The 26541-nt window shown below is 50.9% G+C and overlaps 2 protein-coding genes across 16 annotated transcripts in view; one reads left to right on the forward strand and one right to left on the reverse strand.

Moving 5' to 3' along the window:
• Positions 1-6709: 6709 nt before the first annotated feature.
• TSKS (testis specific serine kinase substrate) lies at positions 6710-19859 on the reverse strand. 14 transcript variants are annotated; one of them, XM_027619022.2, is made up of 11 exons: positions 19630-19859; positions 19015-19240; positions 11956-12051; positions 11671-11754; positions 11248-11331; positions 10413-10699; positions 9679-9873; positions 9071-9244; positions 8227-8362; positions 7007-7131; positions 6710-6878 (listed from the first exon to the last, which is right to left on the reverse strand). In XM_027619022.2, exons 1-11 carry the CDS (start codon positions 19797-19799, stop codon positions 6722-6724), a joined length of 1734 nt encoding a protein of 577 aa, XP_027474823.1. In that variant the 5' UTR covers positions 19800-19859; the 3' UTR covers positions 6710-6721. The 14 variants fall into 14 exon arrangements, 12 of the variants coding, with proteins under 12 accessions (XP_027474823.1, XP_027474826.1, XP_027474820.1 ...); XM_027619025.2 differs by having other exon boundaries at positions 7007-7174; XM_027619019.2 differs by having other exon boundaries at positions 6975-7174.
• A 5082-nt stretch (positions 19860-24941) lies between these two features.
• The window catches only part of AP2A1 (adaptor related protein complex 2 subunit alpha 1), a 30658-nt gene continuing 29058 nt past the window's right edge, over positions 24942-26541 (forward strand). The window contains exon 1 of one of the 2 annotated variants that reach the window (XM_027619235.1): positions 24942-25166. In XM_027619235.1, the coding sequence (XP_027475036.1) occupies positions 25100-25166 (67 nt within the window). In that variant the 5' untranslated portion in view covers positions 24942-25099. The remainder of the gene's footprint in view (positions 25167-26541) is intronic. The other variant, XM_027619236.1, reaches the window with a different exon arrangement.

A 26541-nucleotide genomic window follows, 5' to 3' on the forward strand; every position in this document is an offset into this window, starting at 1 on the left:
TCCTTGGCACACGCTACTGTTATGTGTGCCAGTTACTAAGCTATTATCTCTTGGCTTCAAATCCATTCCCCGGTTCTGAGCTTTGTGCATCTGGGATGGCCACTCTTCCTCTTTGCCCATGGGTTGCCGTTGGACACTGCCGATAGGGGGCGCCAGAGAGACTCTGGAAGCCTGGAGGAAGCAGAAGGGACTGTGCTCCTTCCTGTTTGCTCTCTGCTTCTTTCCTGTCCCTTGCTTGTTCCCATCAGCATCAGCATTACCCAGCACAGCTACTTCACCCTGGGGCGAGGCAGTTCCTTCCTGTAGCAGCTGCTGGATAGAGTTTGCAGTTTTTCCAAATCTTGGACACCCTTCAGAGACCAACACCATTTCACCAGCATGCTTTGCAAGAAGGTCCCAGCCCTTAGCGGTCCTCTGAGCTCAGACCTGCCTGCACTACCGAGCAGTGCCCCCTCCTCATTACCTGAATACATCAATCGCCAATGGACCCCTCATCCAGGTCTTTAGTTTCAATAATTCTAAATTTTATCTTCTGTTTTTTCTGTCCCAGGGGCTGTACCATTGGGTTCTCTCCTTGCCTTTCCGTTACCTGCTTTACCAATCCTTTATACCTAAATAACATTTATTTATCTGAAATCATCTCTGTTACAATCACTGGTATGATCTGTCTCCCAAGTATACCTTGACTGGCACCCATATTTGCAACAGGAAGCAGATTCTCAAAGGTAGGATTTTTTTTTTAAACACTTTTATTTATTTATTTGAGAGAGAGAGAGAATGAGAGATAGAGAGCACGAGAGGGAAGAGGGTCAGAGGGAGAAGCAGGCTTCCCGCCGAGCAGGGAGCCCGATGCGGGGCTCGATCCCAGCGACCCTGGGACCACGACCTGAGCCGAAGGCAGTCGCTTAACCAACTGAGCCACCCAGGCGTCACCGTCCTACTTTTCTGCCCTGGCTACCAACTCATTTCTCCACTCCCCTTTGTGGCAGAGGTCATCAAAAGAGTGATCTGTACCTATCATCACTAAATCTTTGCCCCCCATCCTTTCTTAAGCGCAGATTACCTGGGGCGCCTAACTGGCTCAGTCAGTAGAATGTACAATTCTTGATCTCGGAGTTGTGAGTTTGAGCCCCACATTGGGTGTACAGGTTACTTAAAAATAAAATCTTTAAAACAAAACAAAACAAAAACAGAGGTTCCCAACCCCCCCCCCCGCCCCACTATCCAAAAGTTCATTTTACGCGACTTCACTTTTACCAAAGACCCACATTGGTACCTACTGACGCTAATCAAAAGACATTCAAAGAGGGTTTTCACTCTTACAAAATGCTAATTGCCTCTATGTTTTACGCCATTTCTGCTCATGAAAGGCTTCACATGAACGCTCTACTTTCAGATAGCAAGGGGAATCTATACACTCTTCCAGACCTTCCCCACCACCACTCCACTGAAACTACTTTTTTCAAAAAATTTTTTAAAGAGTTTATTTATTTATTTGAGAGAGAATGAGGGAGAGAGGGAGAGATCAAGAGCATGGGGGAAGAGTAGAGGGAGAAGCAGACTCCCTGCCAAGCAGGTAGCCTGAGGCAGGACTCGATCCCAGGACCCGGAGATCATGACCTGAGCCAAAGGTAGATGCTTAACCGACTGAGCCACCCAGGCGCCCCTGAAACTACTTTTGTTGCTCAATCCTATGATTGGTTTCTTGGTGCTCACCTTAGCTGGCCTGCAGAAGTATTTGATTACTCTTTCCTTAATGGTAACTTTCTTTTTTAGAAATTTAAAAGATTTTTATTTATTTATTTGAGAGAGAGAGAGAGAGAGAGAGAGAGAAAGCATGGGGTGGGGGAGGGGCAGAAGGAGAATGAGAATCTCAGGCCGACTCCCTCCCCACTGAGCAAGGAGCCAGATCCGGGGCTTGAACTCATGACCCATGAGACCATGACCTGAGCCAAAATCAAGAGTTGGACACTTAACCAACTGAGCCACCCAGGTGCCCCTGATAACTTTCTTCCCTGGCCGCCAGGACATTAGCTTTGGGTTATCTTCCTGCTTCACTGGTTATTCCTTTTCAGTCTTCACTGATAAGTTCCACTTATCCCAGGCTTCTGAATTTTGGAGTGCTCCAGGGCTGAGGTTTTTGTTGTCTTTCTTATTTAAAAAAAGTGTAGATTGCTTTTTTCCCAATAGTTTTATTTAACTACTACCTCTATGTCAATAGTTTCCAGATTTATATATCCCAGCCTCTCTGCTTAACCCAAGATCCAGCAGCCAGGGCGCCTGGGTGGCTCAGTTGGTTAAGCATCTGCCTTTAGGTTGGGTCATGATCCCGGGGTCCTGGGATCGAGCCCATGTCTGGCTCCCCATTCAGCGGGGGAGCCTGCTTCTCTCTCTTCCTCTGTCTCTGCCCCTTCTCCCCACTCATGCTCTCTCTCTCAAGTAAATAAAAAAAACAAAATCTTCTAAAAAAAGACTCAATAGCCTACTCAGTGTCTCCTTTTGGATGTCTAGTAAGCATCTCAAACAACATTCACACACCAGTTCTTGTTTGACATCTCATCTATTTCTTTACCTTTTTCATTATCTGCCCTGTACCTCAGAGGGTGACCCTAGAGGCTCTATTCCCCAGCCCTCCACACCAGCCAGCTTCCGCGGGCTTCAAACAGCGAGAGGCCCTGGCAGGAGAGAGACTGATGTGATGGAGAGATGACAGGACTTTTCTTCTACTCTCTCTCTGCTTCAGGGTGCTTCTCTTGAAGTGGCCGCAGCTCTTACTAGACAGACCTGCTGTGGTTCCTGTTCCATCAGGTGACCTTGGTCCCTGGATATCATCGCTTCCTCCATTCGCCCTTCCAGCCTAGGAGTGGTTGTGGCTTCCTCCCGATGCTGATCTCGGGCTTCCCTCGCCATCCCCTTTTGGCCCCTCAGGTCTTCCATCACCTATGCATCCAACCCCTACGTAAATGTTCAAAGTAGCTGCTGTTTATTGGTTCGTTCTTGATTGCTGTGGTTGTTCTTGGTGTCCAGAGTGGCTTCAGGAAACAGATCCCCCAACTGGGATTCTGGGATTAGGTTGTTCACCCGTGTGAGCTTTAATGAGATAATATCTTTGCAGGTGGAAAAGGGGAGTACAGTTACCTCTAGAATACGTCATCTCTAGGAAGAATGTAGAAGAGGCTTGGGGGTAGACGAATGTGTTGCAATGCAAACAGTTCTTCCACTCATTAACCACGTATCCTTATGTAAATAACATCCTCTCTGGACTTTCTTTTTTTTAAATTTTTTTTTAAGATTTTATTTTTAAGTAATCTCTACACACACAACACAGGGCTCAAACTTACAGCCATGAGATCCAGCGTCACATGCTTTACTGACTGAGCCAGCCAGGCGCCCCTTTGGCCTTACTTCTTCCTCTGTATCTTAGTCAGTTCTGGTTGAGATAACAAAATACGATGGGCCTGGTGGCTTAAATAACAGACATTTATTTCTCACAGTTTGGAGGCTGGGAAGTCCAAGATCAAACTACAGGCAGATTTGATGTCTGCTTTCTGGTTTGCAGACGGTTGCCTTCTTACTGTATCCTCACATGGTACAGAGGGGAGAGAGAGAGGGAGAGAGGAGAGATTGTGTCTCTTCTTAAAAGGGCAGTGATCCCTGGGCACCTGGCTGGCTCTGTCAGAGGAACGTGCAACTCTTGATCTCAGGGTTGTTGTGGGTTTGAGACCCAAGTTGGGTATAGAGATTGCTTAAAATTAGAATCTTTAACAAATAAAAAAAATAATAAATTTAAAAATACATAAATAAGTAGAGGTACCAACCCCATCATGGGGTTTCACCCTTATGGCCTCATCTAAACCTCCCAATGGCACCATCTCCAAATGCCGTCACACTGGGGATTAGGGCTTCAACATACGAATTTTGGTAGATACAAGCATGTAGTTTGTAGCACCCTGTAAAATAAGAATAATTATTCATTCTCTGAAAGTTTTTAGACCCCCTAGTTCCCATCATGTTGTGGGTACAAATGAAGCCACATTAATAAATCTCAAATCTGCAAGCACTGAATGCATAAATCAACTGGGGAGAAGTAACATCTTTATAGTAATATCTTATAAGCCATGAATATAACTTCCCATTTATCAAGGTCCTTAACTTTTCTCAATTATGTGTTAGTTTTCTGTAGAGATCATGACATACCTTTTGTTAAATTAAAAGATTTTATTCATTTATTTTAGAGAGAGAGCACGAGGCGGGGGGGGGGAAGAGCAGCGGGGGAGGGAGAAGAAGGGGGGAAAGAATCTCAAGCAGACCCCACACTGAGTGTGGAGCTGGATGTGGGGCTCGATCTCATGACCCTGAGATCATGACCTGAGCTGAAACCAAGAGTCAGACAATTAACTGACTGAGCCACCCAGCCACCCCAGATTCCTAGAATTTTTTTTTTTTTTGCTTTATGTTACCTAGAAAGAGTACCTTAAAATTTTTTTTTTCATTTTCTAACTTTTTATCACTAGTATACAGAAATACATTGATTTTTTTTTAAGTTTGCCTTTTGAAAAAAGATTTATTTATTTTAGAGAGTGGGAGAGAGGTAGAGGGAATGAGAGAGAATCTCAAGCAGACTCCCCACTGAGTGAAGAGCCAGACACAGGGCTCAATCCCATGACCTTGAGATCATAACCTGAGCCGAAGGCAGACGCTCAACCGACTGAGCCACCCAGGCACCCTATTTCACGATAATTCATTATACCCTTTTAATTTGTGAACTTTTCTGTTTATATTATACTTCAATTAAAAGTTTAAAAATAGTATTACTGTGGTGGTTTAAAATATGTCCACAAATTGACATGCTTTCCAAAATATATCTGCAGGGGCACCTGGCTGGCTGGCTCAGTCAGTGAAGTGTGGGATTCTTGATCTTGGGGTTGTAAGTTTGAGCCCCACATTGGGTGTAGAGATTACTTTAAAAAATAAAATAAAAAATATATTTTTAAGATTTTATTTATTTGAGAGAGAGCACAAGTGGGTGAGGGGCAGAGGGAGAGGGAGAAGCAGACTCCCTGCTGAGCGGGGAGCCCAACACGGGGCTTGATCCCCAGATCCCGAGATCGACCTGACCCAAAGGCAGATGCTTAACCAACTGAGCCACCCAGGCACCCCATAAAATACAATCTTTTATTTATTTATTTATTTATTTGAGAGAGAGAGAATGAGAGATAGAGAGCACGAGAGGGAAGAGGATCAGAGGAAGAAGCAGACTCCCTGCTGAGCAGGGAGCCTGATGTGGGACTCGATCCCAGGACTCCAGGATCATGACCTGAGCCGAAGGCAGTCGCTTAACCAACTGAGCCACCCAGGCGCCCAAATAAAATCTTTTTTTTAAGTGTCTGCAAATTCTTTGACATGCCCCTTGAGTATGATTAGGGCTTAGTGACTCAATTCTAATGAATATAAAAAGGGGAAATGATAGTATGCAACTACAGAAACTAGGTCATCAAAGGCACTGTAGCTTCCTGCTTGTTCTCTCTGAGACTGCTTGCTCTTGGGGCAGTTAGCTGCTATGAGAAACTGAGGCCTCCAGCCAACAGACAGCAAGGAACTAAGGCCTCCAAACAAGAGCCATGTTGAGTGTGCCATCTTGAAAGTACAACTTCCAGCCATAGCCAAGTCTTCAAATGACTATGCCCCAGCTGATATACTGATTGCAATCTCATGAGGACCTTGAACCCAAACCATCTGGCTAAGCCACTCCCAGATTCCTGACCCTCACTAATTGTGTGAGATAATATATGTTTATTGTTTTAGCAGCTAAGTTTAGGGAGGGATAATTTTTTACACAGCAGTGGACAATATAATTATCTGGTAAAAAAAAAAATCACTCTAGGGGCATCTGACAGCATGTGACTTTTTTTTAAAGATTTATTTATTTGAGAGAACATGAGCGGGAGGGGCAGAGGGAGAGGCAGAGAGAATCTCAAGCAGACTGCGCTGAGCTCGAAGCCTGGCACAGGGCTCGATCCCATGACCCTGAGATCATGACCTGAACTGAAACCAAGAGTTGGATGCTTAACGGAGTGTACCACCCAGGTGCCCCAAGAGCATGTGCGTTTTGATCTTGGGGTTGTGAGTTTAAGCCCCACCTTGGGTATAGAGATTACTTAAATATATTACTTAAATATTAAATTTAATATATAATGTCATATATAAATTTAATAATTTATAACATAATTTACTACATAATATATATGAATATTATATAATATATAAATCACTCTTAAAAACATTTGGATTGAGGCGCCTGGGTGGCTCAGTCGTTAAGCGCCTGCCTTCAGCTCGGGTCATGATCCCAGGGTCCTGGGATTGAGCCCCGCATCAGGCTCCCTGCTCAGCGGGAAGCCTGCTTCTCCCTCTCCCACTCCCCCTGCTTGTGTTCCCTCTCTCGCTGTGTCTCCCTCTGTCAAATAAATAAAATCTTAAAAAATAAATAAATAAAAACATCTGGATTGACAGACCCAAACTGTACCACACAACCTTATTTCTACCCCCTCTTGACTTTTCAAAGAACTGTACCATTATCGGCGCCTCTCTAGAAACCAGGACACCCCATTGGCCGAGGATTGAGTCATAACGAGCAGAGGCTGGTGCGTGGTGTGTGTGCACTTTACCAGTCCCCCTTTGGTGCCAAAAACGGGACAGGATTCATGCCAGCATGAGAGGCCATTTATTGTTCAGGGGTTGGGCCCCCACGTTTTGGGGGAGTCCCCCCGCCACTTCCTCCCCCCATTGTCCCCGTGGACCCCTCAAGTGGCAGGTTGCTGAGTTGATCGTGGAGGGAGCACATCTTCAAGTGTAGATAGTCCAGAGCGGCCACCTTCTCCCTGTAAGACAGAGAGTGGGGAGCTGGGGCTGATGAGGCCAGATGCCATGGGACTGGAGTGAAGAGGGTGACTCAGGCCCTTTCCCCAAGACCTCACCCTCCTCCCATGCCCTCAGCCTCCTTCCTCACTCCGGCTTCATCTTGTCCGTCAGCAGCAGGTTCTTGGCCCGCAAGGCTTCGTCTTGGGCCAGCCGAAGGGTGGAGCTCAGGGCCTCTGCCCTGACGTGTTTGGCCAAGGCCTGGCGCTCCAGCTCCTGGGGAGAGGAGTGTAGGCACGGCTGGGCTTGCCGGACTGGGCTGGGGGTGGAGGGGGAGCTGGATTGCAGAGGGCAAGGGGCATGGGGCCCATGGGGCCCACGTTCCTCCCCCAGGGCATCCCATCATACTTCGGGGCCTGCGACTGACCCCAGCATCCCACAATGTGCTGGCTTTTCCAAATTGCCATTGTGTGCTAATCCTGTGTCTGTCCTACTGCGTGTCCCCTAATGTACTGGCTTTCTATGTCCCAGCAAGCACTAAATCAGCACCTAACATGGCCCCTAATGCCCATGAACCGTCATGCGTTTGATATGTGTCTGGGCCCCAGTACCCCGTCATATCCCATTATGTGGTGAACTTCTACATCGCCTAATTCGTAAGACCCCACATCTCTTTATCCATTAGACCAGCATCTCAGTTAACAATAGTAGGCCACAGAGCCCTGGTTCCTTATATTCCCCAGCGTGCCAGGCATCATGTCCTCTCATGTGTCAGTCCTATAGCTCTGCCACGTCAGTGTCTGCTCACTTGCTGCATACTTGGACCCCATCATACATGAGGCCAGTACCCCATAATACATCAGATATCTATGTTTCAGAATGTACACAGGCCTCAAGTCCCATCAGCTACTGGGCGTGAGCCTGGGATGCAATGCCTCGTGAAGAGCTATCGCTCCAGTGCCCATAATGCATTAGCTTCTGATGACCTCTCTTTGCTGGGTTCCCTGTCTAACCTCAGTGATCCCATATTGCCTCTCTTAAGGTCTATAGAAAATCAGGCTTATATTCCGTGAGCTATAGACTGGTGTCTATTTCCTGCACGCCACAGTGCACCAGATCCAATGTGTCATCGCGCTTTGGGCCCAAGGCCAACACCCCGCGTTCCATAGTGATTGACCTATGACTTACCACTACACTGCTTCCCCATCCCCCCACCCCAATGCATCAGAGCCAAGTGTGTCCCCAAACACCTGCTGCCCACAGCTTACTGCTTCCCGTCCTGCCACACACCAACAGTATCCTTGTGGCCGGGGCTCCCCTCCCGCTCCCCTGACAGAAAAGTGGGCCATGATGGCCTATGGTTCCTGGTACCAGAATCTTCTTGTGTAGCCTCTGGCAGCTGGGGCAGGCGGGAGCCAGGCCCCTCTGCTTCACCTCGTCCACTAGTGGGGTCAGTGCTCGCTCCAGCAGCTGCTGCAGAGACTCTGTGGACAGCTGTGACCCCTGGCTGAGGGAGGGGCCGTCACCAGGTGTAAGAAGCCTAGTACCAACTCCATTCACAGATGCCCTGCTCCCAGCCGCCCCGCCGCCACCCAGATCCTGCCTCCACTATGCACCCATGCAACCTTCCCGCCATGCACTGGGGCCAACCTACAGTGAGTGCATCAGGTTTCCTTTGTTTTCACAGTGTGAGTTCCTACAATGCCTGGGGATTCCCACGCCCAAAGGGTACCAGACAGCCCTTGGTTCATGAAAAAAAAAAAAAAAACATTTCCCACAATGAACTAGTTAAACGTGATCCCATATTGTACTGGAAGTCCCTCACTTCCCAATACAGACCAAGCTCGGTACCCCTTGGTTCTCCAACGCACCAAGGTCTCACCTTTCCCACAATGCACGGAGGAACCCTGCCTCCCACCAAGTACCACATCCCAACCTTCCCACAATGTACTGGAAATCCAGGATGCTCGAAATGTATCAAAACTTGTGTTCCAGAAGACACTGACTTCACTGTGTAGGGAGGGGGAAAAATCTGGCTGCCATAACGCAGCAGAACTAGCCTGTCCTAAAATGCATGGGGATATCCTATAACCTAAAGTGAACTCCGCGCCCCACGCCCCACCTCCACCCCCTACTCTTGGCCAGTGCCCCATCTTCAATGTGCTGTCAACATGACCCAGAAAGCACCAGGCCCCGCCAGGGCCCGTCCCCTTACCTGGCACAGCGGGCACAGGAGCCTTGGGGCGGCCGATCCAGGTTCATGGAGAGGTCAGACCCTCTTCGAGAGCTCTGAAATTGCCGCCCCAGCTCCTCTAGAATAGGTTTCACTGGGCCCAGCCCCTCCAGGTCGCTCCTCAGTGAAGCCACAGACACTGCTGATCGCTCCACCCTGAGGTGTGAGAGTAACCCGTGCTGCGAGGTCGCCTCTCCAACAGTGAAGTCCTCTCCGCACTCCACCCGTTATCAGCCCAGCTCCTCTGTTCGCAACTAGTCTGCAATACTCCCGCCACGCCCGCCCCTCTCTGCTCTGATTGGCCCTTCCTTTGTGTTTTAAGTTCTGGAATGCCCCTCCCTGTTCTCTCATTGGCTTTCCCCGTTCCGGCTTGGCTCCTCCCTTTGTCCTTTTAAGGTATGGAACTAGACCCTTATCTAATCGGCCCCGCCCTTCAGTCCTTATTGGCTATAGCACGCCCCCTACCCTCTAATTAGAGCTTCCTCCTGCCAGTCCACGGTCTCTGCCGCTAGGCCCCAGCTGATTGGCCCATCCCTTTCCTTCAAGGCCCCGCCCCCCACCCCTGGTCGCGCCCTTGCCTTGGTCCTTACAGGGTGCACAGCTCGTCCGCCCGGCCCCGCAGCTCCTGCAGGCCCCGCGCCGCCTGCGCCTGCTCACGCTGCGCCCGCTCCCACTGGCCCAGGAAGCCGTCGAGCCTGCCGCCCAGGCCCCCGAGCAGCCGCAGGGCCTCCTGCACGGCTCCCTCCTCCTGATGCCAGCGGGCAGTCAGCGAGGACACCTCCCTCCTGGAGAGGCAGAGGTAAGGATCCGGTCAAGGCTCAGGTTTGGACACGTCCCCAGCAGCCCCGCCCCGCCCATGGCTCTGGACTCGCCCAGCCCCCAGATTCTCCTGTTCCGTCCATTTCTTGTAATCCTCCCGTGTCCTACAGAACCCTGCCTCTAGCCCCTTATCTGGTGTCCTGGCCCTTCCCCGGTCTTGCCCCCCAGCTCCATATCAGTTCCACCAGACATTGCTTCTTTTAAGGCACCGCTCACCCCAACTTTGTCCCCTTGAAGTTGGAGCCTCCGAGGACCTGTCCCCACCTACCCAAACCCGCCCACCCTACTTTCACCAGACGCGCAGACCTCCCTTTGGCCAACCCTATACTCAAACTCAGTTCTTTGAAGTCCGGCCTCTCCAGGTCACCATTCCCAACGCACTTCCTCCTAGGCTCTTTGAGGCTCCATCTCCGAGGCCCTGTCCCCTAAGACCTTCGAGGTTCCACCGTCGGACCCACCCATTTTAGCTCCTTGAGGCTTCACACCGCCCCCCTTTCCCACTCGCCTCAGCTCCTCAAGGCCAGCGGAGACCTTCTGTATCTCTTGCTCGCTTATGATGGGGCCCTCCCCTGCCCGGGGCCCCATACCCCAGCCGCCCGGGGCCATGCTGCGTGGTCGTGGGGGTTCGTCGGGGCTCCCTGGAGGGCCAGAGCAGCCAAGGGACTGGGCGGTGGGGCCCAGGCCGTGCCGAGAGAGGCCGGGGTCCAGCTTCTGCTCCAGCTCTTGCAGCTCGGCCTCCTGCCTCCGCGGTGTCTCATCCTGCAGCTGCTGCTGGAGGTAGCGCAGCTTCTCCTGGGCAGGGAAGGAAGGCTGGGTCACAGCGTCTAGCCCCTTGCCTCCCACAGCCACCTCCACCCCCAAAGCTGCCCATTGAATCCCCGAGATTGGAAAGTAAATGGATGTGGAATAGAATATCAGGAAGTCCCGCTTCAAGTCTTAAATGGACTCTTGACTGCTGTTACTAGGGAGGCTCGTCCCATTTGAAGCCTAGCTGGAGGCCGATTCACTTTAACCTCCGAATGCCTGCCTCCATGCCTCCATCCAGCCCTCCACCCCGACTCCAGTTCTCCGTGGTGTCAAATTCCAGTCCCTCCTGTTTAGGAAGGACAGTTGAAGCTTTTCCAACATTTTGCTGGGAAGGGAGTGGGAATGTGGGCAGGACAGGCGTCCCTGCTCAAAGTCCGACGCGAATCCCTCACCGAATGTGACTGCGTGGAGGAATATGACCATGAATGTGAAGGGGCGAATGTGGTGGTGGGGGTGGCGGGGCGGGAAGTCCCACCTGAAGTCTACCTCAGGTACCTCGTGCATCTGATCCTCTTTCCCAAAGCCCCCCTCACCTCCAGCAGGGCAGAGTTCTGCTTCAGGACGTTGGTTTTTATTTCAGCATCTTCCACCGACCGGGTCACCTTCCGGCAGTTCTCCTGGGTCAGGACACCAGGGCGGGGGGCCCCTGCCTTCCCATTCCGGTTCCGCCTCCCAACCCCTACCCTCGCTAGTTTAATATGGGCTCCAACCCCTCAGACAAGACACACCCACTTCTTCCCCGGAAGCCTGCCTTCTGCTCATTGATCTGTCCCTCATCCACCTGGTTGCCTTGACCTAAGGGGTGGCTTCCTCCTTAGACCCGCTCCCAGGCTACTTGTCCACTTCCACCTCGCCCCTGTCTATGGCTCCACGCCTCCTCACATTTCTTCCCGCCCTCACTTCTTCCTCCTTCCCCTCCCTGCTCCCCACCCCGCTCTTGCCCACCAGCGACTCACCTTGAGTTGACTACAGTACCCTTCTAGTTCTTCCGCTTCTTGCCGCCTTCTTTCTAGATTCTCACTCAGCACAGAACACTCACTCTGGCCCACAGAAGGGAGGAGAGGTTAGCCGGGTCACAGGGAATACCCCCTGGGGAGGAGAGGCTGGGCCCGGGGAAGGTCCCTTTCCCTTCTGAGCCTCAACCATCCAACCCGGGCAGTGGGTACCCTGGGTTGGAGGAGAGCTGTAAGAGGGGAACGTGGCTGTGGAGGAAGAAGAGGTGCTGGGGGGGGTCCCCCCACCTGCAGCGTCTGCACGTGCTGGTTAACCCTGGTGGTCTTTTCCTTCAAGCTCGTGATGGAGTCTTTGGCACGGACCAATCCACTGTTGACCCCACTCTGGGGAAAGAAGGAGACAAGGTGGGTCAGTGGGTGTGTGGGAGCAAGAAAAAGGTCCCGAACTGGGAGGCGGCCCGGTTTACACCTCGATTCTGCCCTGGAATGGCTGTGTGACCTCGGGCCAGGGCTGCACCTCTTTGATTCTTGGTATTCCTGCTCCGTAAAACGGGGGGTGGGGTGGGGGGTGGGGGGTGGGGGTGGGCTTGTTTTCTGCTTGGTGGAAAGGAAGGAAGATAAGTAGGATCCAGGAGGGAGTGGGAGGTTGGGTGTGCACTCAGACACGTGGGAGAAGGATGGTCTCAACCAAACAGAGATAAATGCCCCTGGGATCCACAGACATAAATAAGATAAACTCTTAAAACACATGCTGTCTTTCACTCCGGGCACTGGAAAAAAATTTTAAGATAACCCACTTTCCAGATATAAGCACTCACTACGCACCAGGCCAAACACACACATTTTCCCTTTTATTCCTCAAAGCCACACCTCTTGAGGTTATTTGGCCCATTTTGCAAAGGAGGAAAATGAGACTTAGAGAAGCAAGACCCCTTTACACAACACAAGAGATGGCCTTGTCGGAATTGAAACCCAGAGCCTTTGTTTTAAACCATGACACCACACAGCCTCTGATCATCCCCACCTTATATCGCCAGCAAATGCTCTGTGACTCATGCCAAGCAAACGATGGCTCAAGGGGGCTGCATGTGGCAGGATCCACTCTCTGCTCTTTCACGTTTATGGAGGAGTTAGCCAGGCATATGAGTATCCAGCCAAAGACTACATTTCCCAGACTCCCCCGCAAGTAGGTGTGGCCAGATGACAAAGTTTCAGTCAATGGGATGTGAGTAGCAATGATGTAGGCAATTTCTAAGTCATGCCTTTATTAAAGGAAAAGAGGGGAAATGTCCCACTTTCTCTCTTCTTACTGGCTGGAATGCAAAGTTGATGGCTAATGGCTGAGCAACCATCTTGGACCAGTTGGAGGACGCAACAAGATAGAAGCCTGAATCCCCAACACCGTGGAGCCCCTGTACTCAAATCCCAATCACTTGTGAAGACTTACAAGTGAGAGAGAACATTTTCCATCTTGACCGCTGCTATTTTGTGTCTTTTCGTTACGGCAGTCAAACTTGTGACTTAATATCTGAACCACCAGAACACGGGAGCCTGTAACTTGCTGCATTTGAAGAGCAAGCCTGCTATGCTTGTTGAGACTTTTATGTGAGACAAACTGTCTTACTTTAGCCAGTTACTTTGGTTTCCTTCAGAGTTGCTGAACCAATAATACACAAAGAGAAAATTTCCTCCATTGTAAGATAGGGACTGAGTCACGTTTCTGGAATGATTGCTCTGCAGAACAGGTATGAAAAGAAATATGGTATTAAGGTGATGTAAGTAAAATAGCGGAACCCCAAAATTCCACCCCCCCATAAAAACAATGAAAAAACTGCCCAAACCTGTAAGAGTCAAGTAATTGAGAAGACACAACCGTCATAAATATATATTCACCAAACGGAGCTTTAAAATGCATGAAAAAGGGGCACCTGGGTGGCTCAATCAGTTAAGCGTCCAACTCGTGGTTTTGGCTCAGATAATGATCTTATGGGTGGTGAGATCAAGCCCTGTGTCAGGCTCTGCACTCAATGGGGAGTCTGCTTGAAGATTCTCTCCCCTGCCCCCCACCCCTGTGCACACACGCACACGCTCTCTTTCTCTCAAATAAATCTTTAAAAAAAAAAATTTTCTCCCTCTTACTCTGCCCTTCTCCCCGGGTCTGTCTCTCTCTAAAAGAAAATCTTAAAAATAAGTCAATACAGAAAGAAATTTGGGGAACTAACAAATCTAGGGAAACTAAACACACTCATAAACAACCAATGAGTAGAAAAATCAAAGAAAAAATATTAAACAGTTTGGGATAAAGGAAAGTGAAAACACAACATCCAAAAACTTATGGATGCAGTGAAAGCAGTACTTTGAGGGAAATTTAGAGCTCTAAACACCGTCAAAAAGGAAGAAAGAACTCAGAGCCAATAACCTAACTTTCCTCCTTAAGCAACTAGAAAAAGAAGAGCAAGACAAACCCAAAGCTAGCAGAAGGAAGCAATAAAGACTGGAGTGCACAAACACTGAAATCGAGAATAGATGAAATCAACAAAACTGGAAGTTGGTTTTTGAAAAGATTAACACAACTGACGGATCTATAGCAAGACTGACCACGGAAGAGAAGACTCAAATTAATAAAATCAGGAAGGAAAGAGGGGACATTGCTACCAAGATAGGGAAAGAAAAAGGACTCTAAGAGAATACTATGAACAGGGCACCTGGCTGGCTCAGTCAGTGGAGTGTGCAACTCTTGATCTGGTGGTTGTGAGTTCAAGCCCCCATGTTGGGTATAGAGATTGCTTAAAAAGAAAATATTTTATTTTATTTTTTTTTATTTTAGAGAGGGAGAGCACAGTGGGGAGAGGAGCAGAGAGAGAGGGACAAGCAGACTCCGTGTTGAGCATGGAGCCTGACGTGGGGCTCGATCCCACAACCCTGAGATCATGACCTGAGCCAAAATCAAGAGTTGGACGCTTAACCGACTGAGCCACCCAGGCACCCCAAAGTATTTTTTTAAAAAGGGACTACTATGAACACTTGTGTACCATCAGATTTGATTATTTTGATGAAACAAGGAAATTCCTAGAAACACACAAACCATTAAAAGAGATTCAAAGAGAACTCGGACATCTGAATAGACCATTAAGTAAAGAAATTGAGTTAGTTCCAACAAAGAAAAGCCCAGTACCAGATGGCTTCACTAGTGAATTCTACCAGTCATTTAGGAAAGAATTGCTATCAATGCAACTCCAACTCTTCAAAAACAAAATTAGAAGAGGAGGGCTCAGTTCCTAACTCATTCTATGTGGTCAGTGTTACCCTAGTACCAGAACCAAAGACATTCCAAGAAAATAAAACGAGAACCCAATATCCCTTCTGAATACAGCCACAAAATCCTCAACAAAAGACTAGCAAACCAAATCCAGCAGCATAAAAACAAGAATTTACACCATGACCAAGTAGGATTTATCCTATGAACGCAAGTTTGGTTAACATATGAAAATAAGTGTTTATTTTTATTTTTTTTAAAGATTTCATTTATTTGAAAGAGAGAGAGAGAGATAGTGAGAGAGAGAACACAAGCAGGGGGAGTGGGAGAGGGAGAAGCAGGCTCCCCGCTGAGCAGGGAGCCTAATGCGGGGCTCGATCCCAGGACCCTGGGATCATGACCTGAGCCGAAGGGAGACGCTTAACGACTGAGCTACCCAGGCACCCGAAAATAAGTTTTTAAATCCATATGAAAATCAATGTAATATATCAATAGAATAAAAGAAAACACACATAGTCGTGTCAATGGGAAAAGCATTTGACAAAATCCAACACTTTCATAATAAAAACACTCATCAACCGGAAATAGAAGGGGACTTCCTCATCCTGATGAGTGGCTTGTACAAATAACCCCCCACAAAATACTGTGTTTTGAAATATGTCCACAAATTCTTTGACACCCCTTTGAAATGAGGAGCCTTATCCCCCTCACTTGAGTGTGAGCTGGACTTAGTGACTCTCACACCTAGTAAACAGAATCAGGCAGAAGTGATGGTGTGTGATTTAAGAGAAGAGTTCATAAAAGGAACTATGGCTTCCTGCTTGCCCTCTCTTGCTCTGGGGAGTAAGTATGCCATGTCATAAGCAGCCACTTGTGGGGAAGCCCATGGGGCCAGGAAATGAGTCTGCCACTAAGAGCCGTGTGAATGTGGATGAGCAACCTCCAGCCCCAGTCAAGCCTTCAGATGACTGCAGCCCCTACCGAAAGTTTGACTCCAACCTCCTGAGGGATCCTGAGCCAGAACCACCCAGCTAAGCCATTTCAGGTTGGTTGGTTGAAGTTTGGGGATAATTTGTTTCACAGTGATAGCTAACCAATACACAAAGTGATCTTTTTAACCGAAGACCCAGAGGGTCTTGAGTTTCTTGTAGCCATTCTGGGAAACAAGGAAAGCAGGTCCTGGGGTCAACTCAGTTCTCCCACTTAGTACTTGTAGGACCTCAGGGAGGGGGCTTCACCTCTCTGTGCCTCTCTTACCCTCCCTGTCACATGGAGATGAGGCTAATAGCTAACCTCCCAGGGCTGCTGTTGGAAGGAAAACAGGCTGGCTCAGAAAGGCTCTTAGTCAACACTTCTTGAGAAGGGGTAGTTTGGGTCCCTGGAAGTGATTTTCCGCTTCACTGAGAGTAGATCAGGGTGGTGAAGGCAGAGCCTGTCAGCCCTGGCTGAGAAGTGAATGGCATGATGGTGAGGGGGGAGCCAGAGATGGGGACAAATCCCTCCATGGCCACCTGTAGGCTGTATCTCAGCAATCTAACCCCCCACTCGGAGCCTGCTTCAGTTTCCTTTCTCATAAAATGGGAATGATGATACCTTGGCTCAGATGGCAGTGAGGAAGGGTCAACAAGATGGTATGATCGATAAGGCAAGCTCAGTGATTAGTGTCAGAGTTGTTAAAAATAATGACAGCAGGGCAGGAATTCCAGGAAAGGGCTTAGCACCAAGATTTTACAGCAGCTTCCAGGAATTCTGCAGAGAGCAAGAGAAGTCCCAAGCAGAGGTCAGAAGCCCTGCCCTGTGCATCTTTGCTTTGATTCACTGACCTTCTCAAAAAGCAATACCACCATCTCAGTTCCTCCTCTGGCCTCATAAAGGTGTCAAAGCTTAAGACAGGAGCCAAAGCCGTCTGCTTCGTGTTCTCCTGCTGTTCTCTGTCCAGTCTGGGACTTGTCATCTCAGCCACGGTCCCCAGGCATCCAGTTCTCTTCCCTCTCTCTAGTTCTCTGTCTCATGTCTCTCTGGATCTTTGTACCCCTCCCTCTGGTCTCTGCCTCGCCTCCCAGGTCTTTGTATCCCCCCCCCCCCGCCCCGGTCTCTACCCCCCTCTCCCTGGGTTTCTGCCCCCTCCTCTCTGCCCGTCTCCAGCGTTCTCTCCTGATGTGGCTCAGGTGCCGACTGCCAGGATGGGCTCTTGCTGTCCACACTCTCCCTGCTCTGCACATACGCCTGGGTGTTAGCCATCATTACTTTTCCATTTCACAGAGAAGGAACCTGAACCCCCTTGGAGACTGATGCATCCCGGCAGCCCCAAAGCGAGCTCTCCCCTGGGTGTCACGATCCACTGGGGAACATGACTCAGAAACAGCTCTGGTGGGAGGCAGACTTCTGCAGGTACTGTCTGAGCAATGCTCACAGAGAGGGAGGACACTGTTCTGGCGGGGGGAGATGTCTCTCTGCCCTATTCTCTCCATCTGGCCCTTCTATCCTGGATCCTAGCACAGTCTCCTGTCCCGCCTCCCTGCCTCCCTGCCTCCAGCCTCCGTCTTCCAAACATCCCCACACTAGCTGCAGAAGAGTCTTCTAGGGAAAGGAAGGACCTTTGCTCTTACATCACCTGGCTTCTAGTCCTCTCCCTGTCTCTCACAGGCTCTCCTACCTTGCAAAGATCACTCCACCTCTCTGTGTCTGTTATTTTTGTTTTCATCTTAAAACTGGTAATTATGCCAGTTCCCTGGCAGAACTTCCAAGGGAAGAAAAAGAGACCCTCACCACGGGGACGTGACACAGTGTCTGGCACATGGTGTGTGCTTAGTAAATGCGACTGGGGTCAAAACTCCCAAACTGCCCAGGAACCCTCAGTGGCCCCCATTGCCCTCAGGCATGCACCCACATTTCTCAGCCCGTAGGGCCTCTGCCTTCCCCACTCAAGCCTTGTCTCTCTCACACACCACACTCCAGCCCCAGAGACCAGTTTGTAGTTACTCCCATTCTCCAGGCTCTTTTAAACCCCTGTCCTTTTGCACTTAACTGTTCCAGCTAGCTAGAACACCATTCCTTGTCCTCTGCTTGGGGAATGCCTGCCTTATCTTCAAGATCCAGGCTATGTGTTCCCTTTTCTGGAAAGCCTCCCTTGGTCATGGCCAACTGGGCCAAGGCCACCCTCTTTAGTGCTCCCACAGTGATCTCTGCTGCCCCCCAGAAGCACCCAGGGTGCCCCCCCAACTCCTAAGTCTGCCTCCACTCCTTATAAGCTGCGTGACCTTGGCTGTGCTATTCAACCTTTCTTAGGCCTCAATATCTTCGTCTGTGAAATGGGGATAAATAAAAAACAATAAGCAACACTTCTTCTGGTCTCACTGCCGGCTACTGTGCTAAATAAACATTTTACATGAAGGAACGCCACTTCATTGTCATGACAACCTCATGAAGTGGGTGTGGTTACATCCAGAACTCTGTCTTGCTCCATTTCCTGCTCCTACACCAGGGCCCGGCGCATCGTAGGTATTCAAGACATATTTGTCGGAGGAACAAACATATGCATTTCTGTGTTACAGATAGGGAAAATTCTCTAAGTTCCCCCTAGATCTTGCTCACCTCCCAGTTTTGCCTCAGATGCTTAGGTGACCCCCTCAGAGAACTCCGACTGCACCATCAAAGCCCAGGTCCCACACTGCTTCCTCCAGGAAGCATTCTCTGATACTCCCAGCCTGGTTTGAGTGGCCCTTCTCTGGGACACCCAGTGTTACCTCAATTATGGAAATTTATCACCCCAGTCTGTCTCTGTCACCCCCACCAGACCAGGACCTCCCCAAGTTTGGGAACCTGGCCTGACTCCTATCTATGGCCCCAGCCTCACCCAGGACCTGTGGAAAGGAGTGGATGAACTAAAGACCAATTCCTAGGCAACGAGCATCATTCCACCCAGGATGGAACTGAGCCATGGCTGGCCGTTCAGGGAGAAGGAGGCAGTCCCTGAGGGTCACCAGAACCTTCTCATTCCAAGGCAAGAAGACACCCCTCCCCCCCCCATCCTCAGTATTTGCCCACCACCAGGGTGAAGACCCTCATCTTCCCCAGCCAGGGCCCCTCACCAGTATTTCCGTGATGTCTGGGTCATCTGAAGCCCAGGGTGGGGTGGGGGAGACAGGGGGCACCGGCAGCGCAAGCAGGCCGCTGTCTTCCGTAGTTGAGTCGGTCCCTGAGGAGTCCACGGGCTCCGTGGCAGCCAGGTTGAGCAGTGACACGTTGGTGCAGGCTGAGGACCGTTTGAGGTTCAGGCACCAGTGCATTGGCCCGTGGGACATCCGAGGCTCCACCCTGGGGAGGAGAAGCAGGCAGGGGGCTCAAGGTGCAGGCCCTGGGGCTACGGCCCCTCCCGCCTCCCTGTCTCCACACCCCTTGCTCTGACTCCTACCTCACCACCCACTTTCTTCTTCCTCTGTCCCCCCTGCCTAATGCCTTCTTCCTTCTCCAGCCATTAGTCCTCCCTCCTTCTCCTGAGTTATTCCTTCCCCACGGATCTTTTCCTCCCTCTCTTCATCCCCACTACCTTCTTTCTGTCTGCCTCCCACGCTCTGCCGCCACGCTCTTGTCTGCCCTTCCTCTGCTTCCCCTCCCCTTCCTCCAGCACCCACGGTGCGACTCGTGCTCTGTTGGAGGCAGTGATGAGCGCCAGGACCGTCCCTGACAGGGTGCGACAAACCCACCCGTGGAACGACACAGCCTTCTTTTTCTTCGTGATCCCCTTGGCTGGGGTGGTCACCCCCCCAGGAGCCTCGGGGACCAGCTGGGAGCGGCTCTCGACCCCTGCAGGGGGGTCCCCAGCCTCATGGATCTCTTTGGACTGCCAGATTGTCTTCACCACCACGCTCGCCATGGCGTGTGGGGGGCCCCTGCTCCCAGGGGCTCCTTTCTCTGAGACTCTCCACCTACTCTGACTGGGGACCCTCAAAGTCCCTGTCCCCACAGCCTGCCTCATAAAGGACCCAACCACTAGGCCCCAGGAAGGGGGGGTGCATAGGAGTAGAAAAAGGTATTGGCTAGCGCATTCCCCCAAGGGGTTTCTGGGAACACCTACTAGTTCTTTTTTTTTTTTTTTAATATTTATTTATTTGACAGAGAAAGAGAGAGAGAGCGAGCACAGGCAGGTGGAGCGTTAGGCAGAGGGAGAGGGAGAAGCAGGCTCCCTGCTGAGCAGGGAGCTCAACAGGGTGCTCGATCCCAGGACCCTGGGATTATGACCTGAGCCGAAGGCGGATGCTTAACGTACTGAGCCACCTAGGTGCCCCAAACACCTCCTAGTTCTACCAAATATGTCCCTTCCATTAGAATTGCAATGCATGTATTCATTCTAGTCCAGAACTTACAATGGATGGGCCCGCTGGTTCTTGGGAGGAGTTTAACTTCCCTTCCCCTGAGACTGTGGGGTCACCCAACCCCCATTCCCCCAGTCATACTTGATTCTTCATGCAATATCCTAGACTTGGCACTTTCTGGGACCTGGGGAGAACATGGCGAATGAGGATTGAGTCCCAGTGCTGGAGGATCCAACATTTTGGGTTGGGGGCAGGGAGCAGGCAGGCAACCGACAGAAACAAACCGAAATACCAGATGTTGGTAAGTGATACAAGGAGAGTCAACACCAGGGGATGGTGGTGCTGTGCTCGTGGAAGCCCATCGATTTGCCCACTTGGAATGTGAGCCTTCTATTGCATGTGGCTCTTGCCTAACTAAACAGACATTGAACTATAGTCAATGATAGGCATTTTGAAGCATTTGGGGTTGTAGCTGTTTCCTGGGGCTGCCATAACAAAGTCCCACAGACTAAACAATAGACATTTATTGTCTCCCGGTTCCGGAGGCCAGGAGTCCAAGATCAAGGTGTCAGCAGGTGGCTTCCATCTGAAGCTGTGAGGGGGCATCTGTTCCAAGCCTCTCTCCTTGCTTCTGGTAGCTCAGGCATGACTTGGCTTATAGATGTTCATCTCCTATGTCTTCACCTTGTCTTCTGTCTGTCTATGTCTATCTCTGCATCTAAGCTTCCCCCATTTTAAGGACATGGTCTTGGGGGCGCCTGGGTCAGTTAAGCGCTTGACTTCGACTCAGGTCATGATTTCAGGGCCCTGGGATTGAGGTCCGCTTTGGGCTCCACGTTCAACAGGGAGTCTGCTTCTCCCTGCGCCCCCCCTCCCTGCTCGTGCACATGGGCTCTCTCACTAAAATAAATACATAAAATCTTAAAAAAAATAATAAGGACATGGTTGTGGTGCCTGGCTGGCTCAGTAGGAGAAGCATGTGACTCTTGATCTCAGGGTCATGAGTTTGAGCCCCATGTTGGGTGTAGGGATTACGTAAATGCATGAATAAATAAACTTAAGAAAAAATAAGGACACGGTCATCTTGGATTAGGGCCCGCTCACATCACCTCAACTTAACCTGATCATCTACAAAGACCCTATGTCAAAATAGTCAAATTCACAAGTCCTGCGGGTTTAGGACTTCGACATGGAGACAGGATGATGTTAGGACGCAACTCAACCCACAACAGAGATGAGCTGCATTGATGTCTGGAACTTATTTTTTGTATGCATCAAAACACAAAATGGACCGATGGAAGGAGGGAAGGCCAGATGGAGAAATATGTGCTAGATCAAGTGGAGTACGATGTTAATAACAGAACAGAGGTCGAGAGGGAGGTTATATGCGTGTTCACTGTACAGATGTTTCAACTCTCTGAATATTTAGAAGTTTCCATAATAAAATATTGAGGTAGAAACTTGGTGATGGGCATGAAATGGTCTGATGAGGACAGCTTGCTTTAAAATAATCCAGTAGGGGGGTGCCTGGGAGGCTCAGTCGGTTAAGCCTCTGCCTTCGGATCAGGTCATGATCCCAGGGACCTGGGATCAAGCCCCACATCCGGCTCCCTGCCCAGCGGGGAGCCTGCTTCTCCCTCTCTCTCTGCCTGCCGCTCTGCCTACTTGTGTTCTCTTTCTTTGACAAATAAATAAAATCTTAAAAAAAAAAGAAAAAAAATTAAGAGTGCCCTGGTGTGTGGGGGGGATGGACTGTGCGTGGCCAGGATGGAAGCAGGGAGAGTCGTGAGGGACATCACTGCAAGATTCCGGGTAAGAGATGTTGGTGATGGTGGTCTGCATGGGGTGAGAGAGTGATGGCAGCGGGAGCTGGCTGGCTTCAGATGTGTTCTACCCTTAGTTTGGGGTGAGGGACAGGGAGGACTTCTGGCAAGAGTGCCTGGGGGAATGATGGAGGGCCCATTTGCCCAAATGGGAAGACTGGGGATGAATCCAGTTTTTCTGGAGAAAATCAAGAGTTGGTTTGCTGAGGCCAGATTCTTAGAAGTTATTGCTGGTTCAATCCATGAGATCCTTGAGGGCCCCTGGGGTTTCCTCTTAATGCTCCATCTTAAAGCCAAAAAGGGTCTGCTCAAAGCTCACTGGACTCCCCAAATGTGGACTTGTTCGTAGTCTGGTCTTAAAACCTAACAGTGGGTAAGCCTCTGAGCCCCTGAACCCCATCGCGATCTTGCTCAAATCAGCCCTGTAATTGTTTTTAATTTTTTAAAAAAGATTTTATTTATTTATTTGGCAGGGAGAGACAGAGCGAGAGAGGGAACACAGCGGGGGGAGTGGGAGAGGGAGAAGCAGGCTTCCTACGGAACAGGGAGCCCGATGCGGGGCTCGATCCCAGGACCCTGGGATCATGACCTGAGCCAAAGGCAGGCCCTTAAGGACTGAGCCACCCAGGCACCCCTGTTTTTAATTTTTTTTTTTTTACTCTCCTATAATTCTATGCTGTCCAAGTTCACAACCATGATCAATGGCCTGTGGCTACTTAAGTGCTACAATGTGGTGAGTCTCAACCAAGATGTGCGATAAGTAGAAAACACAGATTTCAAAGATTTAGGAAAATTAGGGACACCTGGGGGGCTCAGTCAGTTAAGCATCTGCCTTTGGCTCGGGTCATGATCCCAGGGTCCTGGGATCGAGTCCCGCATCGGGCTCCCTGCTTGGCGAGGAGCCTGCTTCTCCCTCTGGCCCTCCCCCTTTCATGTACTCTCTCTTTCTCATTCTCGCTCTCTCAAATAAATAAATCTTTAAAAAAATAAAATAAATAAAACAGCTGAGCATGTCCTTCCTCCTAGAACCCAAAATGATTTCCCCAAGGCCCAGGGAAACCCAAATGGACAACTGATCCATTAAACCCGGAAGGCACGCCTCAGCTCTTGTCCTCGTCCCCATCCGGTCCCTACCCTCCCCACTCCGGGATTCAGAGTGGAAGTTCACAGGATCCAGGACACTCCCTTAAGGCTCGTTCCAATACTAGACTTCTGAGATTAGAAAAGTGATGTGGGGGGGCGCCTGGGTGGCTCAGATGGTTAAGCGTCTGCCTTCGGCTCAGGTCATGATCCCAGGCTCCTGGGATCGAGTCCCACATCGGGCTCCCTGCTCCTTGGGAGCCTGCTTCTCCCTCTGCCTCTCTCTCTCTCTCTCCGTCTCTCATGAATAAATAAATAAAATCTTTAAAAAAAAAAGAAAAGAAAAGTGATGTGGGGTTTAGTCCCTCTAAATGACAGAAATGGACTCAAGTTCCCTTTGCCCCAAATTTCTCAATAGCCGGGGGCATCATAGTTCCTGAGGCTTTGCCTTCCCCAAAATCAGTCAAAGAGGGTCTCGGGGTGCTAAGGGTGGTGGTCCGGCCAAACCAAATAGATTCATCTATTCCTTCCTTTTAACCAGCGTTCTTCAGTACCAGGTCCCATTTTTTTTTTTTTTAAGACTTTATTTTTTCATTTGAGACACAGAGATAGAGCGAAAGAGAGAGAGAGAGAGAGAGTGAGAACATGAGCAGGGTGAGAAGCAGAGGGAGAGGGAGAAGCAGGCTCCCCACCGGGCCAGGAGCCCGATGTGGGGCTCCATGTGGGGCTCCATGTGGGGCCATATCCCAGGACGCTGGGATCACGACCTGAGCCAAAGGCAGACGCCTAACCATCTGAGCCACTCAGGTGCCCTACCAGGTCCCATTCTTGCTCAGGAGGACCTCCAAGTTTGGTGGAGGAGCGATTCACGATTTTGATTTGACAACTGTAGTATGCCATTATGGTTGCCAAAAAACAAAACAAAAAATACTGTATATTGGAAAGTGGTTAAAAAACAAAATATAGTTTAAACCCCCGCTCTGTTAGTCTGAGCTGTGTGACCTTGGGCAAGTCATGCAACCTCTCTCGACCTCAAGTTTAAGGTCTGCCTAATGGGGCTAGATTTAAATTACTGTTTCCTCGGTTCTGAGAAATTAGGTTTCGATATCTCAGCCGCTAGACATGGGAGGGGGAGGGGTAAGAGAAGACTTCCTGTAAGATTTAAGGAGTCGGGGATGGAAGAGTGGAGAGAGAAAGGGAAACAGGGGGACGCTTGCGCAGTAAACACTTCACATTTTTCTTGCCCCTCCCCACCACTTCTCTGCAGCAGGGAATTGCAGGCGACGCTCCACCTATCCTAGCCCAGCTGAGTGACAACCCCCGTTTCCCTTCCTTCTCTACCTATGATTGCTCTTCTCCCGCCCCCACAACGGCCCAGTCGGGGGCGGGAATAGGGCAAATCTGGCGAATCTGCGGCGCCTGCGTGGGCGATCTGCCCGCTCATTGGTCATGATCAACGCAAGTCCCGCCCGCCCGAGCCCACTCCTCCGCCTTCCTTCATGTCAATCCCTTCCTTCGCCGGATCCAATTAGCATCGGACCCGGCCGCACGGAGGGGGCGGTCCCACCGCACGTACCCGAACTCCTCCCGCCTCTCGGGCAACGCCCCTTCCCCCCCCTTCCTACGAACGGAAATAGCGGGCCACTGGGCCAATCGTAGCGGCGTGCCTTTGTCCAGCGACCAATGAGAGAGGAAGCGGGGGGTGAGCCCGAGTCTGAGCGGCAGTAATCCGAGCCAATGGGAGGCTGATAGCTCAGGATGGCGGACGGGAGGGGAGGGGCCGGGGGCGGAGCCGCGGCCTGCCGCCCGCCCGCCCGCCCGCCCGCCCGCCAGCCCTCCCCCCTGGCCGGCTCGGCTCCTCCGCGCTGCTTGGGGTCCTTTCCTCCCGGTCCCCGCCTGCCAGCCCCCGCCGCGCTGTGCCCTGCCCGGCCAGGCCTGGAGCCGACACCACCGCCATCATGCCGGCCGTCTCCAAGGGCGATGGGATGCGGGGGCTCGCGGTGTTCATCTCCGACATCCGGAACTGTGAGAGCGCGGCCGGGAGACACTGGAGGGAGGGGGAGCGTGGAATTGAGGGGCTCGAGGGTTACAGAGGGGCCCGGGGCATAGAAAGCCATTACGGTCGTAGAGGGAGAGGATAGAGAGGCTCCGGGGGGAACTTTAGGGTGGGGGGAATGGAGGGACTTAGGGTGTCATAGAGAGCCTCTTGAGGTGACGACACGGAGTGGCTAGAGGCGTCCGGGAGGTTCTTAAAGGAGAGGAGGCTAGTACAGTCTCGGGGCTGGGGACATAGAGGTATCCCCTGGGAATGATAGAAAGGCTTGGGGAACCTAGTAGCGACGGGGTTAGAGAAATCCCTGATGTCGATAGAAAGGGAAGGAGGTGCATGGGTGCGGGGGTACCCTGTGGAGCGATAGAGTGGGAGAGAGCCAGAGGGGACCGGGAGAACCTAAAACACAGGAAGCATAATGGGGCCAGGCTTTGAGGGCATGGCTGAGGGGGTGTCAGAGAAGGGAAGGGGCCAGGTAGGTCACTGAGGCTCCTGGCTAGTGCACAGAGAGGGCCTGGGAGTAATAGAAAGTTCCGGGGGGTTGGGGAGGAGAGATGGGAAGGTGGGGGACTATAGCCGGACCCTGATGAGGGACAGAGGGGCTCTAGGATGGAGGATGGCTTAGGAGACATGGAGGGCAGTGGAGAGTGGGCTAGAAGGGTCGCTAAGGGGAGAGGAGGAGTCAAGGAATACAGAGGAGAGGTGCTGCAGGTGGAGGGTCTTGGGAAAACCTGAGACAGGAAGCTGGAGGCCTGGAAAGAAGAGATTATAAAGTGGGGGTTTGGGGAATGTGCCAGAAGGGGGAAAGCCCGGAGCTCAAAGAAGGGACCAGGGAGCCTTAGGTATTTGCGGGGAAGAGATCTGGAAAGCTGGGGGTTGGGGAAGCCTGGTCCCAGAGAGAGGTCAGAGGTCAGGGATCACGCCAATCTGAATCTGGAGCCCTCTCCCATCTGACCACATCAATATGGGGACAGTGATCATCAGCAGGAAGGATTGTCGTGACGAGGAGAGACCTGGTGCCAAGTCAGCTCCCAACTCCTGGGAGTGGGTGTTGGTGTTTCGAGCTGCCAAGAGCTTCAGAAGCTATATCCGCATGGGCTCTAGGGTCAGCAAGACCTGGGTTTGAGTTTGGGCACTGTCACTCCCTAGCCATGTGACCTTGAATGGGGGACTTCACCTCTTGATTTCCTCATCTGTCAGGAGGGACTGCCGATTGCACCTTCCTGATGAGGTTGTTGTGATAATGTATGTGACTGAGGCCTTCTGCACATTCCAGGCACTGGACGGTCTTGGCTGTTGTTTTTGTCATTCGCTGGATTCGACACATGGCCTCTGTTAGATGCCCAGAGA

The sequence above is a fragment of the Zalophus californianus genome, chromosome 17 (assembly GCF_009762305.2).
Source record: "Zalophus californianus isolate mZalCal1 chromosome 17, mZalCal1.pri.v2, whole genome shotgun sequence".
NCBI lineage: Eukaryota > Metazoa > Chordata > Mammalia > Carnivora > Otariidae > Zalophus > Zalophus californianus.

Coding starts and splice junctions, on each gene's coding strand:
- TSKS (XM_027619017.2), bottom strand. CDS start 19,799: ATGGCGAGCGTGGTGGTGAAGACAATCTGGCAGTCCAAAGAGATCCAT. Junction 9,245..9,678: donor GCGGACGAGCTGTGCACCCT/GTAAGGACCAAG, acceptor CTCACACCTCAG/GGTGGAGCGATCAGCAGTGT. Junction 6,879..6,974: donor GCTGAGGGCATGGGAGGAGG/GTGAGGTCTTGG, acceptor TCTGTCTTACAG/GGAGAAGGTGGCCGCTCTGG.